Here is a 14,848-nt window from a genome sequence, read left to right as displayed (position 1 = left end):
TAGAGACGGGGTTTCACCCTGTTGGCCAGGATGGTCTCAATCTCCTGACCTCGTGATCTGCCCGCCTCAGCCTCCCAGAGTGCTGGGACCACAGGCGTGAGCCACCGTGCCTGGCTTTTTATTTTTTTTTTAGAAAAATTGTTATCACTGGTAGCACATTTCAGTGACACAGAATGGATCACAAAACGTGCTTAACTTGTGTGACATATTCAACCTGTTCAAAGAACTCAGCTTGTGACTTCAGGGGAGAATGACAAATGTGTTCAAGTCAGTAGATAAAGTGGCTGCATTCAAAGCCATACTGGAATTATGGGGGTGACAAGTGAACATTGAGGGATTTTTTGACATGTTTCAAACATTAGCAGAGATTTTGGGAGAGACTGAGCCAGGACCTTCTTTCTCCCAGCTGGTGCATTATCACCTATCTCAGCTTTCAAAAGATTTTGAGCATTACTTCCCAACCAGAAAAGACCCTTGAACTGGGAAGTGATGGATCTGCAACCTGTTTGTGAATAAGCCAGCTGTATCGACTTTGTCCGTGCTAGAAGAGGATCAACTGCTTAAGGTCGCAAATGATGGTGGCCTTAAAAGTATGTTTGAGACAACTTCAAATCTCCATACATTCTGGATTAAAGTCAAGGCGGACTATCCTTGCCACAAAAACACTGAAAAGTCTGTTTCCATTTCTATCATCCTATCTTTGTGAAGCAGGGTTTTCTGTAGTATAGTTGATAGCAACCAAAATGAGATTATGGAATAGACTGGACATAAACAACACACTTTGGATGTCACTGTCTCCCGTCATCCCCAGATGGGACCATCTAGTTGCAGGAAAACAAGCTCAGGACTCCCACTGATTTCTACGTTATGGTGGGTTGAATAATTATTTCATTATATATTATAATGTAATAATAGAAATAAAGTATACAATAAATGTAATGCTCTTGAGTCATCCCAAAACCATCCCCCTACCCTGGCCATGGAAAAATTGTCTTCTACAAAACCAGTCCCTGGTGCTAAAAAAGGTTGGGGACTGCTGCAAGTAAGAGATAGATAATAACAAATAATAAAATAGAACAGTTACAACAGTATACTCTAATGAAAAGTTATGTGAATTTGGTCTCTCTCTGTCTCCAAATGTCTTATTTTACTGTACTGCAGTTACTGCAGTAACTGAAATGTGGAAAGCAAAGCCTGGGATAAAGGGGATGCTACTGTAAGGGGAACACAGAACAGGATGAGAAATATTGAATGGAAGAATTTGGGAGAAACTTATATGGAGAAAGGGAAATTTTAGAGGTCTTCTCACAATCTTCCTTGTTTTAGAAAAAGAAGTGTTAATTTTGGCACAGAGGTAGAAAATGTTGAAAGGATGGAATGGTTGAAACAAGTTGTATGAGAAGATGATGAGCAATAATGTTGGACAATTAAGGTCAGATTGTAGAGAGTCTAAATACAATACTTGTGGATTTTATTTTGTAAGCAGCAGAGAATGATACAAGGTTGTTGGAATGGAATAATAATATGAGGGCCTGAAGAGATTTATATAAACTACTTTTAACAAATTAAAAGCTCTTTAGGGCCCAGCATGGTGGCTCATACCTGTAATCCCAGCACTTTTGGAGGCTGAGGTAAGAAGATTGCTGAGGACAGCAGTTCAAGACCAGCCTGGGCAGCATAGTGAGACTCCATCTCTCTCTACAAAAAATTTTAAAAATAGCCCAGTTTGGTGGCATGCAACTTTAGCTACTTGGGAAGCTAAGGCAGGACAGTCGCTTGAGCCCAGGAGTTTGATGTTACAGTGAGCTATGATCAAGCCACTGCACTTCAGTCTGGGTGACAGTGAGACCCTGTCTCTAAAAACAAAATAAATAAGATATTTTTTGTTTAGTCTAACAGTTTCTACTATGTTAAATTCCATATACTTATTTAAGAAGTAATATTAATGTTTTTGGGTGTGTTATTAAGAATTCAGAGGAACTTCTGTACATTATTGGAATTGGTGACCTGAGAGGAAGAAGCTGAAACAAAATTAATACAAGTAGAGGGTTTATTTGAATCAAGCTTGAGGATTGCAACTGGGAGCACAGATCTGAGTTGCTCTGAATATACTCTCTGATTAGCAGCAGTTCAAAGTGGATTTTTCCAGCCTGGGCAACATAGTGAGACCTCATATCTACTAAAATCCAAAAAAATTAGCCAGGCATCGTGGTACATGCCTGTAGTCCCAGCTACTTTTGGGGCTGAGGCAGAAGGATCACTTGAGCTGGGAAGTCGAAGCTGCCGTGAGCCCTGATTGTGCCATGCACTCCAGCCTGGGCAACTGAGTGAGACCTTGTCTTAAAAAAAAAAAAAAAGATTTTTCTTCTTTTAAAGGGAAGAAGCAGTTCCTGAGTTGTTTACTGAGAATGTATGTTAAAATAACATAAACTATTGATTTGCTATACATTGTACTTTGTATCACAAATTCCAGAAACATGAAGATAAATGAGTGAGGCAGCTAGTCAGGAAGGAATGACTTTAAACAGTTGCCCCCCAGGCTTGGGTGTAGGGGCTTGACTGAAGTCCTATACTCACATGTCTGTGCTTGCATACCTCACATGGCTCAGACTGCTCTGAACTCTTTCTTTTCACACAGTTGTTATTTAACCTTTATTGAGTTGTGGAATATTTGGCTAGATGGCACTTGGGGAAAACTGAGGTCCAGAGAACTCAGTACTTATTCAAGAGCACACAGCTCTTAGTATCAGAACTTGGATCTAGAACCCAATCCTCTTGATGCTTAGTCATTGCTTTTTATCTGCTGTACTTCCTTTACCATATATTACAGTGTACTGAGTACTTAGAGACAAAGAAAGACTGATGCCACATTTTTTCTTTATTTACATATGACCAAGTGACCTGTGTGGTCACATATTGCTTTACATTTCTATTTAAATTACAGATTTTTGAGCATATATTGGTGCTAGAAGAGAGACATTAAGCTTCAGCATTTTTTAGTCCAAATGAAAGCTGGCCGGGTGTGGTGACTCATGTCTGTAATTCCAGTACTTTTGGAGGCTGAGACGGGTGGATCACATGAGGTCAGGAGTTCGAGACCAGCCTGGCCAACATGGTGAAACCCGGTGTCTATTAAAAATACCAAAAATTAGCCTGGCGTGGTGGTGGGCACCTGTAATCCTAGCTACTGAGGAGGCTGAGACAGGAGAATTGCTTGAACCTGAGAGATGGAGCTTGCATTGAGCCGAGATCATGCCATTGCACTCCAGCCTGGGCAACGAGAGCAAAACTCTGTCTCAAAAAAAACAAAACAAAAGAAAAAAAAAAGAAAGCTTCATCTTGGAGGAAGTAGAATTTGAGCTGATTTAGAAGGATGTATGAGTGGAGAAAAGGATGGAATAGGAATAATAATAACACACGCAAAGTGTCAGGGGTGGAAATACATTATTTTCTGAGCCTAGTTAGAGTCATGCCAGAACAGAGAAATTTGTTTCAGATAATGAGAGATGTACATTGTAACATTATATAGTATTTGATACAATTTTTGTAACATGGGGATTGGTTAAAAATCTGACAATGTGGGAGACCATATTTGTGCAAAGAATACTCATGGGCATTATTATACAGTTGACCCTTGAACAATTGGGGGTTAGGGGTACTGACCACTGCTGTGGAAAATTTGGCTATAACTTTTGAATACCCCAAAACTTAACTAGTAATAGCCTACTGTTGACAGGAAGTCTTACTAATAACATAAACAGATAACACATTATTTTATATGTTATAGGTTTATGTACTGTATAATTACAATAAAGTAAGCTAGAGAAAAAATGTTATTAAATTGTAAAGAAGGGAAAATAGGCTGGGCACAGTGGCTCACACCTGTAATCCCAGCACTTTGGATGGCCGAGATGGGAGGATCACATGAGGTCAGAAGTTTGAGAACAACCTGACCAACATGGAGAAACCCTGTCTCTACTAAAAATACAAAATTAGCCGGGTGTAGTGGCGCATGCCTGTAATCCCAGCTAGCAGGAGAATCGCTTGAACCTGGGAGGCAGAGGTTGCAGTGAGCCGAGATCATACCGAGATCATACCATTGCACTCCAGCCTGGGCAACAAGAGTGAAAACTCCATCTGGAAAAAAAAAAAAAGAAGAAGAGGAGAAAATATATTTACTATTCCTTAAGTGGAAGTGGATCATGATAAAGGTCTTCATCCTTGTCATCTTCACATTGAATAGGTTGAAGAAGTGGAGCGGTTGGTTTTGCCTTCCTGGATAGCAGAGGCAGAAGAGGTAAAAGGGGAGGCAGGAGTAGCAGGCACACTTGGTATAACTTTTATTGAAAAAAATCCACATATAAGCGGACCAGCGAACCCATGTTGTTCAATTGTATTTGATTGAGATTCCGTAGAGGCAGACTTAACATACCATCTGTTCTGTACTCATCTTTTCCCACCACCCTGGTCTTTGGCATTTTGTGTGGAAATCAATACAGTAAATAAAGACACGTGCACATATATGTTTATTGTGGCACTGTTCACAATAGCAAGGACTTGGAACCAACCCAAATGCCCATCAATGATAGACTGGATAAACAAAATACTGTGCAGCCATAAAAAAGGATGAGTTCATGTCCTTTGCAGGGACATGGGTGATGCTGGAAACCATCATTCACAGCATATTCTCACTCATAAGTGGGAGTTGAACAATGAGAAGACATGGAGACAGGGAGGGGAACATCACACCCCGGGGCCTGTCAGGGTGGGGGACTCAGGAAGGGAAAGCATTAGGAGAAATACCGAGTGTAGATGATGGGTTGATGGGTGCAGCAAACCACCATTGCACGTGTATACTTGTGTAACAACCCTGCACGTTCTGCACATGTACCCCAAAACTTAAAGTATAATTTAAAAAAAAAGCTAAAAATAAAAGAAGAATTTCAGATATTTTGTTAAGGTGTGATAATTAAATCTGTGTCAAGGATAGTATTAGCTTAGAGTTAACTGCCCAATGTTATGCCTGCAGTTAGCCCTATGGTTTTAGGATTGGATTATTTCTAAATAAATAAATATTATGCATCGTAATACCCATGCTTGTATCAGATCAGTTGATCAAAAAAGGTTAAGATCCTCTAGTAAAGGTCCCCAGTACATTTTTTTTGCTTTTTTTCTGTAGATAAACTTAAATATGATAATTTAACATTAAATCTGAGCTATCATGATGGTAGAGACTATAAAACTGTATTCCTGTACTATCATAGAATCGAAGAAGTTGGAAAGACTTTATAAATAATCTTCATTATTCATGAAATAACTTGACTTATTAATCCATGTTGTTTATACCCACATGTAATTTGGGTATCTCTGAGTGTGCTTTGTCAGATATCCAGTTCAGAAATCTATCTCAGCATGCTGTAAAACCTGTTTTAAAAATAGGTATGAGCCATTCAGTTTGACTGAAAGGTTGTTGACACAATGGAAAAACTATTAAATGAGTTTGCACAGAAAATCACTATTACTGAAGAAAGGTTTTTTTTTTAAAAAAAAGAAAAAAACAGAAAATTCGTTGAATTTTTATTTCTATAGACCCAAATAATATAGTTTAAAATATTTAGAACACTTTATTTAACTAGAATGCTGTTAGATTTTTGGTATTTATCTAAGTGTAGCTAGGTAAACCAAATATATATATATAAAGTCTTTGCGATTATTTTCTTGTGAGGCAGGCAGTATTTTTCTCACTTTCATTTGAGCTTTTTCTTTTTTTAAAAAACTATTATTTATATGTGAACATTTAAATATTCCCTAAATATATTAAATATCTGATATGTTTAATAGACTGACAAAATCCTTTCACATTTTGTATATGAAATGTATATTATTTACATTGTTAGGGGGTTGGGAAAGAGGATCTTTATTTTGTTAGATAATCTGGAATATTTGTCAATAAAGATTGGGTAAAGTTAAAAGAGGGTAAGTGAAAAGTTGATATTCTCATATTTTTGTACCATTTTTCATACTTTGCTTGAGGGGACAGGTTATAACCAATCTGGAAAGCATTTACAGTTGTCAGGACAAACAAATATAATGAGGGTGTAATGTCTATTGAATAGTCCCCTAGCAAAATCAGTGGGGAAAACCTCTGGGATACAGTGTGGTTAAAGTTAATAAATCATACTCAAAGGCTTCCAGGACAGAAAAACAAAAATGGGAAATTTTAAGTCAGTAAGGGAAAGCTTCCTCAAAAAACCCTCATGAGAGAAATAAAAGTAGCCACACCTGACTGAGAAATTAGTGGAGGTGAACTTTGAAATCTGTAAATAATCCATATGTATGTAATTGAGAATTGACATTGTAACCTTATGATAATTGGGTAGCTGTTTTTATTTTCAGTGTGAGCAAAAACTGGTTGCATGTATTTCTCTTTAAATTGCTATGTGTAAAAAAGGAAATATAAATACTTTCTAGTTCCTAGATTGGGGAATTTTTTATATGAAAATTGATGATAAAAATAATTATAATTGAAAACCTACTACATGTCCTGGACTGTGGCAGGCATCTTATGTATATTATTTATTGGTCACAAAGATCCTATAAGGGATGGGGAGGTACAGTTATTTCTAGTTTATAAGTGAAAGAAACAGGTTGAGAGAAATTCAGTGACTTCTTCAATTTTACATAATAGATAGTGGAGCTAATATTAGAATTCAGGTCTTTTGACTGTATCCTTCTTTTCTTTCCATTATGTTAGGCTGTTTGTCAGGCATTTCCAAACATAGTTTGCTTGAATTTGATCAGATAGAGGCACTAATATCTTAGGAAAGGTTGTAAAATAGTTCGGTTTATAACACTGTCAAAAATACAGGCATTAAGTAAATTCTGCTTTAAATTTTAGAGGTTTATCATCTAAACATTTGAACTTGCTGATAATTTTTATTGTATCTGAATCTTAATATGCTCAAAAAGCATGCATGCTCCCAAGAGTGATATATAAAACCTCTGGTACTTTGTTTACTGAGGCAAACTAGTGGTAGCGTTTCTATAGTTGGAGATCTGTATGTACTAGGATTGGCTCAGCAGGGTGCTTTACCCCCAGGATTTTCCTGAGATCATCCTGTGTGGCCTTGGATGATCCTGGTTTGTAATGAGTTCTGGGGCCAATAACTGCTTTTGAACCTGTTCTAGGCTAATCCTTAACACGAGACTAGAGATACCCTCTATGCCAGTGTCATCTTATGACTAAAATAGTATTCTGGAGTTGACGGGAATCAGTCTCAAATAACGTCTAGGGTTAAGGAATCATTAAGTTTAGTGCCAATCCTGTTTTAGACAAATACAGAAAAGATGCCTATGAAATGGTTTTTGGTATTTGTCTTAGTTTAATTATTTTTAAAAGAGATTTGTAGTTATGTAACATATCAACTGTTTTAATCTGTTTCTTGTAAGTTACAATTCAGTAGCTTAATTTTTTCAATAAAATAAACTTAGGAACTGTATTTTATAAACTGAAATATTAAAGTGTTTATTTTGATCTTTGAGGATTAATTGTCATAATTACTTAAATGACATTTAGCAAACTGTGATATCTGGGAAGTCTTTAGTGTTAATTATTCCTGTGTATTAACTCTAACATTGGCTTAGTATTTAACATAAATACTTTTTGGCTTCTTGGGTTATTTTAATTCAGTTTTGTGTTTACTGAGTGTCAGGGAAAATTAAATGTCATTATAAATTCTGTCATCTCTATTAAGCCATCCTTTAGCAACGGTAACTGACACTGGTTTTTAGAAAAAAACTACATTACTGATTGAGTTAATTGGTTTCTTGTATGTGGATTTGTAGATGTACAATTTCTGGTATAACCTAGGAAATTCTGAAATTTATTTAAAATATTTTTTAAAAGAAACAATTCAACCTATTTTGTAAGAAAACAAGTGTTATTTATTCATGTAAATAGAACTTTCTTTTATTGTGGCAACTGATTTTTGTTTACTTAAGAGAACCTGTTGCTAAAATAGTAATGAGGAAGGGTGTAATATAAGTCTCGTCATACACCCCTTGCTCTGCAAGTAACCAGAGTGCTATGTCTGCATGCTGTTCAGTCTCCTTTTGGAAGGTGGAAATAAAGTCATTTGTATGTTTTTCTCTCTTGCACAGCCTAAAATGACCAATGTGTGATTTCAGTGGAATAAATGGCGTCCAAAGTCACAGATGCTATAGTCTGGTATCAAAAGAAGGTAAGTTGATAGTCAAAACTTTTAGCTTTCTAAATGTTTTAATTTCAAAAATATATGTTTATTTCATGCTGTAGATGTTAGGATTTTGAGTGGAAAAGGAAGATTATTTTTATTTTCCTTGTACTTATTTTACTTCTAAATAAATTGGAAAGATGATGCTAAAAAATATTTTTTCTCTACTTTTTACTCTACAATAGCAAAGTGGCTAGATTAATTATAATATAATGCAAATCTCCAGGAGTGGATAAAATGAGCATTTTATACAAGCATTAATATTTTTCTTTAATTTCCTAAGAGAAAGATTAGCAGAGCTATTATATAACAACAGTTATATATTATATATCAACAGTTTTTAATTTGTTTCTTGTGAGTTACAATTCAGTAGCTGAATTCTTCAGTAAAATAAAGTTTTGGGGACTCTATTTTACAAACTGAAATACTGAAGTGTTTATTTTGATGTTTTAGGATTGTCATGCCTACTTTAAATAGCTGTATCACCTTATATATTTCAAAATAAGCTTTACCGATGTAATGTTTTTCTTTATAAAGTCCAAAAGAATATAGGCATTTTTGACAATATAGTAAACTGTTTACTCCTGATGAGTGTTGTTTATGTTCTTTAAAATTTACGTTGTTTCGTGTAATACCTTAGATCTTTTGTGTACATAGTGAATTATATTTGTTTTCACATTTTAAAACATTTTGATACCTTATTCTTCAGGTGTCTATTAACAAAATATAATGATACATTTAAAGCTTTTCTTATATGGTAGAAAAAACACACTTTTTTTTTTTTTTTTGAGATGGAGTCTCTCTCTTTCTCTGTTACCCAGGCTGGAGTACAGTGGCGTGATCTCAGCTCACTGCAACCTCTGCCTCCTGGGTTCAAACGATCTCTTGCCTCAGCCTCCCAAGTAGCTGGGATTACAGACATGTGCTACCACGCCTGGCTAATTTTTGTATTTTTAGTAGAAACAGGGTTTCGCCATGTTGGTCAGCCTGATCTTGAACTCCTGACCTCAGGTGATCTGCCCACCTCACTTAGCCTCTCAAAGTGCTAGGATTACAGGCATGAGCCACTGTGCCCAGCCAAACAGATGATTTTAAAATTTTGTTCAATTGAAAATAAGTTATTTTAAAATTACTAATTTTAAAAGTAATTTTAAAAGTTAGACAAACCTAAGAATATGGCCTTTTTAAAAATATTTTTTGAGACAGGGTCTCACTCTGTCGCCCAGGCTTGAGTGCAGTTGCACACTCATGGCTCACTGCAGCCTCAACCTCTTGGGCTCATGTGATCCTCCTACCTAAACCTCCCTTAGTAGCTGGCATGGGATTATGGTCTGTTTTTAGATGTGTTATTTGTTTTCTGGGTAGAACATGACACAGGTATATAATTACATTTTTCATATAAGGTACTTTATTGGAAGTATTGATATCAATATACTATTTTTTTTTTTTTTTTTTGAGACGGAGTCTTGCTCTGTCGCCCGGACTGGAGTGCAGTGGCTGGATCTCAGCTCACTGCAAGCTCTGCCTCCCGGGTTTACGCCATTCTCCTGCCTCAGCCTCCGGAGTAGCTGGGACTACAGGCGCCCGCCACCTCGCCCGGCTAGTTTTTTTTTTGTATTTTTTAGTAGAGACGGGGTTTCACAGTGTTAGCCAGGATGGTCTCGATCTCCTGACCTCGTGATCCGCCCGTCTCGGCCTCCCAAAGTGCTGGGATTACAGGCTTGAGCCACCGCGCCCGGCCCTCAATATACTATTAATTGTCTTCTGTGTTTGTTAGTGCCTCCTTTTAAACTTTTAAACTTCCAGTCAAGTTAAAAATCAGTCTGCTTAACTAAAGAGCTAAATAAAATTGTAAATTAAGGAAAACAAAAAAAAAAACTTTAAACATTTTCCTGTCTATATCTTTGAAAGTTTTTCTCTTTTCTAATGTCTACCTAATAAACTTTTTCTCTGTTTGGCTTTTTACATTAAACACTTTAGAGTTTACTGAAAATCATTTATAGAACATACCTGGTTGACTGACCTTTCTTGGGATCAGAGGGTGTGAAATATTGTACTCAGATTCAGTTAGCCCTGTAACTGAAGTTAGCCATGTAACTGAAATGACCCTCTTATCCAAGGGTCATTTACCTGACAGCTTTGGATACATGCAACCAAAATATTCTCCAGAGCAACTATAAGAAATGTCATAAAATATACTAGCAAATGTAATCACATATTCTATTATATATTTATTTATTTATTTTTAAGACAGGGTCTCACTCTGTTAACCCAGTCTGGAGTGCTGTGGCACAATCACGGCTCACTGCATCCTTGACCTCCTGGGTTCAAGTGAACTTCCCACCTCAGCCTCCAAAGTAGCTGGGACTATAGGCATGTGCCACTATGCCCAGCTAGATCTTGTATTTTTAGTAGAGACGGGGTTTTGCCATGTTGCCCAAGCTCATCACATAAATTAGGGAGTTGCCAGAACCATTAACTGGATTTGATTTGCTCTATTTTTTTCCTTTTGCTTTTAAATTTAATTTTATTGAAGAAATACATGTGAATATGTTGAAAGATTAGTGTTTCAAGGATTATTGCAAAAAAAAAAAAAAAAAAAAGCAGCCTGCAATACTATCCATCCCTATCCTTACCTAGTCTTTGAGCTTTGCTCCCCCAGAGGCAATCATTTTAAACCAAAGTTTCAAAGATGAGGAGTCCCACTCCTCATCCTAATGACTTTTGATGGAATACTGGCATTTATGGGTAGGAGTCAGAGATACAAAATGTCATACAACGTTCTAAACTAGGATTGGATTAACTGACTTTTTCTTTAAAGGAACAGATAGTAAATAATTTAGGTTTTGAGTCATAGGTCTCTGCTGCAACCACTCAACCTTGCATCGCCATTGTAGCACAAAAGCAGCCATAGACAATATGTAAAATTAATGAGCGTGGCTGTATTCCAGTAAAACTTAGTTTACAAAGACAGGCAAGGGTCTAGATTTGGCCTATAGGCCTTGGTTTGCTGACCTATGCTCTAAGACAGCCTTTGTTGAATAACACCATTTTTAAAAATGATATTTCATGTTTTGAAGCATGCCTGCCTTGTTTTTTCTTGGTCAATTTATTGTAGACGTTACTTGTTGACTTCTGACTATATGATTAGGATTTAGCTTTTTTATAAGCTTCCCCTGAGTTTCCTCCCTCTATCGTCCCAGTGACTCCAAATTTTGGTTAAATCAGTATTTTGTGCTTACATCATTATGTTTGTGTATGTATCGTTTAAAGATGTGTTATGTTGTAATATTTCCAGTCTGTGTAACTTTTCTTTCCCTTTGCTTGGTTTTCCAAATTCTTTTACTAAGTCTCTGATGAAATTGTAACACTTCTTTTGTTGCAGTCAGTTATATTCAGGTATTATCTCTTCCTTTTTTCCTTTCTTGGAACTGACCCTCCTAGAACTCTCTGTTTATCTAGTCCATACTGAATAGATTGTTCTTAAGTCATGTCTCCCAGCTGCCATCTTAATATTTTCTTTTATCATTAGCCTGAGGGTTCCCCTCACTGGCTTAGGTCATACAGATCTGTTTGTCTCTTAAATATATGCTTATTAAAAAATTTTTTAGAGGCATTTATGCATCAGTGAAATGAAGGCAGGAGAACTGCAGTTGTACTTGCTGATTAACCACAGGCAAATAACTTTATTTCTCTGAGCCTCAATTTCCACTTTTCTACATTGACTAGCTGATGGTTCTCAGCCGGTTTTCAATTACGGACCCCTTTGAAATTGTGTTGAAAGCTAAGGCTCGTATTTTGAGAAAAATGTATATAATGTACATATACAGAAAATATCACATCTGTCTTAAAACCCAGGTTAAGAAGCCCTGGATTACATGATTTTTAAAAGTTTTAATATTGTAATGCTCTTTGATTTTGTGACTATCATTCAATAGTATCCAGCTTATACTGAGTAGTATCCTTTTAAATAAAAACCAAAAACATTTATCTTCATTTTCTTGAATATTTGTTTGGTAGTAACTCACTTCTTTTTATTTTTGAGGGAGGGTCTCACTTTGTCACCCAGGTTGAAGTACAGTGGTGTGAACATGGCAGACTGCAGCCTCGACCTCCTGGGCTCAAACGATCCTCCCGCCTCCTGCCTCAGCCCCCCAACTAGCTGGAACTATAGGCACATGCTATCACACCCACCTAATTTTTGTATTTTTTTGTGGAGACGGGATTTCACCATGTTTCCCAGGCTGGTCTCAAACTTACGGCCTCAAGCGATCCTCCTGCCTTGGACTCCCAAAGTGCTGGGGATTACAGGCCTGAGCCACCACGCCCAGCCATAACTCACTTTAGAGACACCTTTCTCCACTAGAAAATTGTGACATTTTTATATTTATATTTGAATATTGAATGGCAAAAAGCCATCACTTGATTTGTAAACTCTTTTGAACATGAGCTATAATATCAGATGTGAAATTTCCAGGAGAAAATGAAAACAAACTTTTAAATTATTATAAATGTGTACAGAAATTCTACTTAATTATCAAGTATTTTTAAATAAATTATTCTTTTGTTTTGTTTTGTTTTTTGTTGAGAGAGAGTTTCACTCTGTCGCCCTGGCTGGAGTCAGTGGTGCTATCTTGGCTCACAGCAACCTCTGCCTCCTGGGTTCAAGCAATTCTCCTGCCTCAGCCTCCCGAGCAGCTGGGATTACAGGCGCATGCTACTACAGCCAGCTAATTTTTGTATTTTTAGTAGTGATGAGGTTTTGCTATGTTGGACAGGCTGGTCTTGAACTCTTGACCTCAAGCGATCTGCCCACGTCAGCCTTCCAAAGTGCTGGCATAAATTATAGGCATGAGCCATTGCACCCAGCCTAAATAAATTGTTCTATGCATGGTTTACTTTGAGATTTTAAAAGTCCTTTAATATCCAATTTTAAACTTCGTTTTATGCCATTGTAGCCTTCATAGTTATGAATAATTTTAAAGTTCCTATTGGTCCAAAGTAATTTTCAGTTATTAACTTGGAGGAACTGTTAATGCAACAAGAATGACAGCAGGGGAGAAACCAGAATAGTTTTTAGTTAATAATGAGCTACTGAATGTGTTTTGTAACAAAATACTCTGCTTTCATATTTCTAGTTTCTCATTTCCAAGGATAGGGAATGGAGTGTACTTATCTTTTGGAAGTTATTTGAAGTAGGGACCTGAAGTTACATGTATTCAAAGATAATTGACACCCTGAGTATTCCTTTAAACAATATAATGACCTGTAAGATTCCACTGTGACTGTGCAGATAAAATTATGAGAGAATGAGGTTCTATTTTCACTAGATAAATATATAGGAGAAAAGTGGCTTAGAAAAACTCCCCAAATTTAAAAGGGGAAAAAAAAAGCACTAGCAACATTGTATAGTGATAGCAAAATAGTGAATTTAGCTTATAGGGCTGAGGAAGAACTGTATGATACAGATCTTGGTCATTGTCTTTAAGGAGTCTGTTGGCAATGGGAAAATTAATGAATATGTTTAACAACCTTTAAATATGAGCCAACATTGGGATTCATTTAGTAATTTAAATGAGAAACTAGCCTGAGTAATATGAACTTGACTGGTAACTGTTATCAATTGTAAATAGTTGGGAACACCTTTTTGGTAAAGTTCAGCCATGTTAATGTGCGTGTGGGCATGTGCACGTGTGTGTGTGTATGTGTGTGTACTTAAGTATGTGTAGGGCATTTCAGAGTACTAACTTGCCTAAGATTGCACAGATGGTTCAAAAGTATTAAGTCTCAGCTTTCAACTCCAAAACCGTGTGCAGTCATTTAATATTATTATTCTTCCATCAGTCTCCCGGATTCTTTTACAAGTAAGACAAATCTAACTCAAAATATAAAGAGGGAAATTTATTGGCTTTCAAGCTAAACCATGCTTAGTGGTGAAGCTTTTCTCAGGGTTGACTTAATCCTAAGACAAGAGCACCATCAGATGTGTCCGTCTGCCTCTTTTTTTCTTATTGCTTTTCTAGAGTTGGCTTATTCCTTTCTCCATGTTGTGAGAACAAGCCCCAAGGTCCCTCCAGACTCCTTCTCTTTTAGCTCCTTGAGAAGAAAGGATGTGTGGAAGACTGCCATATAGGGGTTTCCTACCCAAAATTATTCCTGACCTTTTTTCCTAGTGGAAGAGCCTCTACTTTGTTAAGGAATTCATTCCTCTCCACAGGCTTTATAGCCAAAGAATGTGTATCCAGAGTCTCAGAGGGGGTGAATCCTGGTAAGTCTAATCCGATCATGGCATTCTGTTTCCTTTGCCAGTGATTGGCATAGAATGGGACATGTATTCCAATTCTGGCTAATGAGAAATGAAGCCTTCTGGGAAAAGTCTCTCACATCCTAAAAACAACCAATAATAATAATAGCAAACTTTATGTGATGCTTATTAAGTGCCACTTTTTCAATGCTTTACATATATTAAATAATACAGTATAATGATATGAAATAGAGGGTTGCCTTCCTGTCTTGGGACATTGGTGGGTGAGGCACGTTGCCTGAAATTAGTTTTCCCTTCCCTTCCCTTCCCTTCCCTTCCCTTCCCTTCCCTT

General features: G+C 36.8%; 1 protein-coding gene across 3 annotated transcripts in view; it reads left to right on the top strand.

Annotated features, from left to right (window-relative positions):
- The window catches only part of PHTF2 (putative homeodomain transcription factor 2), a 168,252-nt gene that overhangs the window by 30,233 nt on the left and 123,171 nt on the right, over positions 1 to 14,848 (top strand). For 2 of the 3 annotated variants that reach the window (XM_011927709.1, XM_011927710.1), the window contains exon 2: positions 8,161 to 8,240. In XM_011927709.1, the coding sequence (XP_011783099.1) occupies positions 8,196 to 8,240 (45 nt within the window). In that variant the 5' untranslated portion in view covers positions 8,161 to 8,195. Of the gene's footprint in view, positions 1 to 8,070; positions 8,241 to 14,848 lie in introns of those variants that run through there. The other variant, XM_011927708.1, reaches the window with a different exon arrangement.

The sequence above is a fragment of the Colobus angolensis genome, unplaced genomic scaffold (genome assembly GCF_000951035.1).
Source record: "Colobus angolensis palliatus isolate OR3802 unplaced genomic scaffold, Cang.pa_1.0 Scaffold74, whole genome shotgun sequence".
Classification (NCBI taxonomy): Eukaryota; Metazoa; Chordata; class Mammalia; order Primates; family Cercopithecidae; genus Colobus; species Colobus angolensis.
The sequence above is the reverse complement of the archived record's forward strand: the minus strand, read 5'-3'. Positions and strand labels throughout refer to the sequence as shown.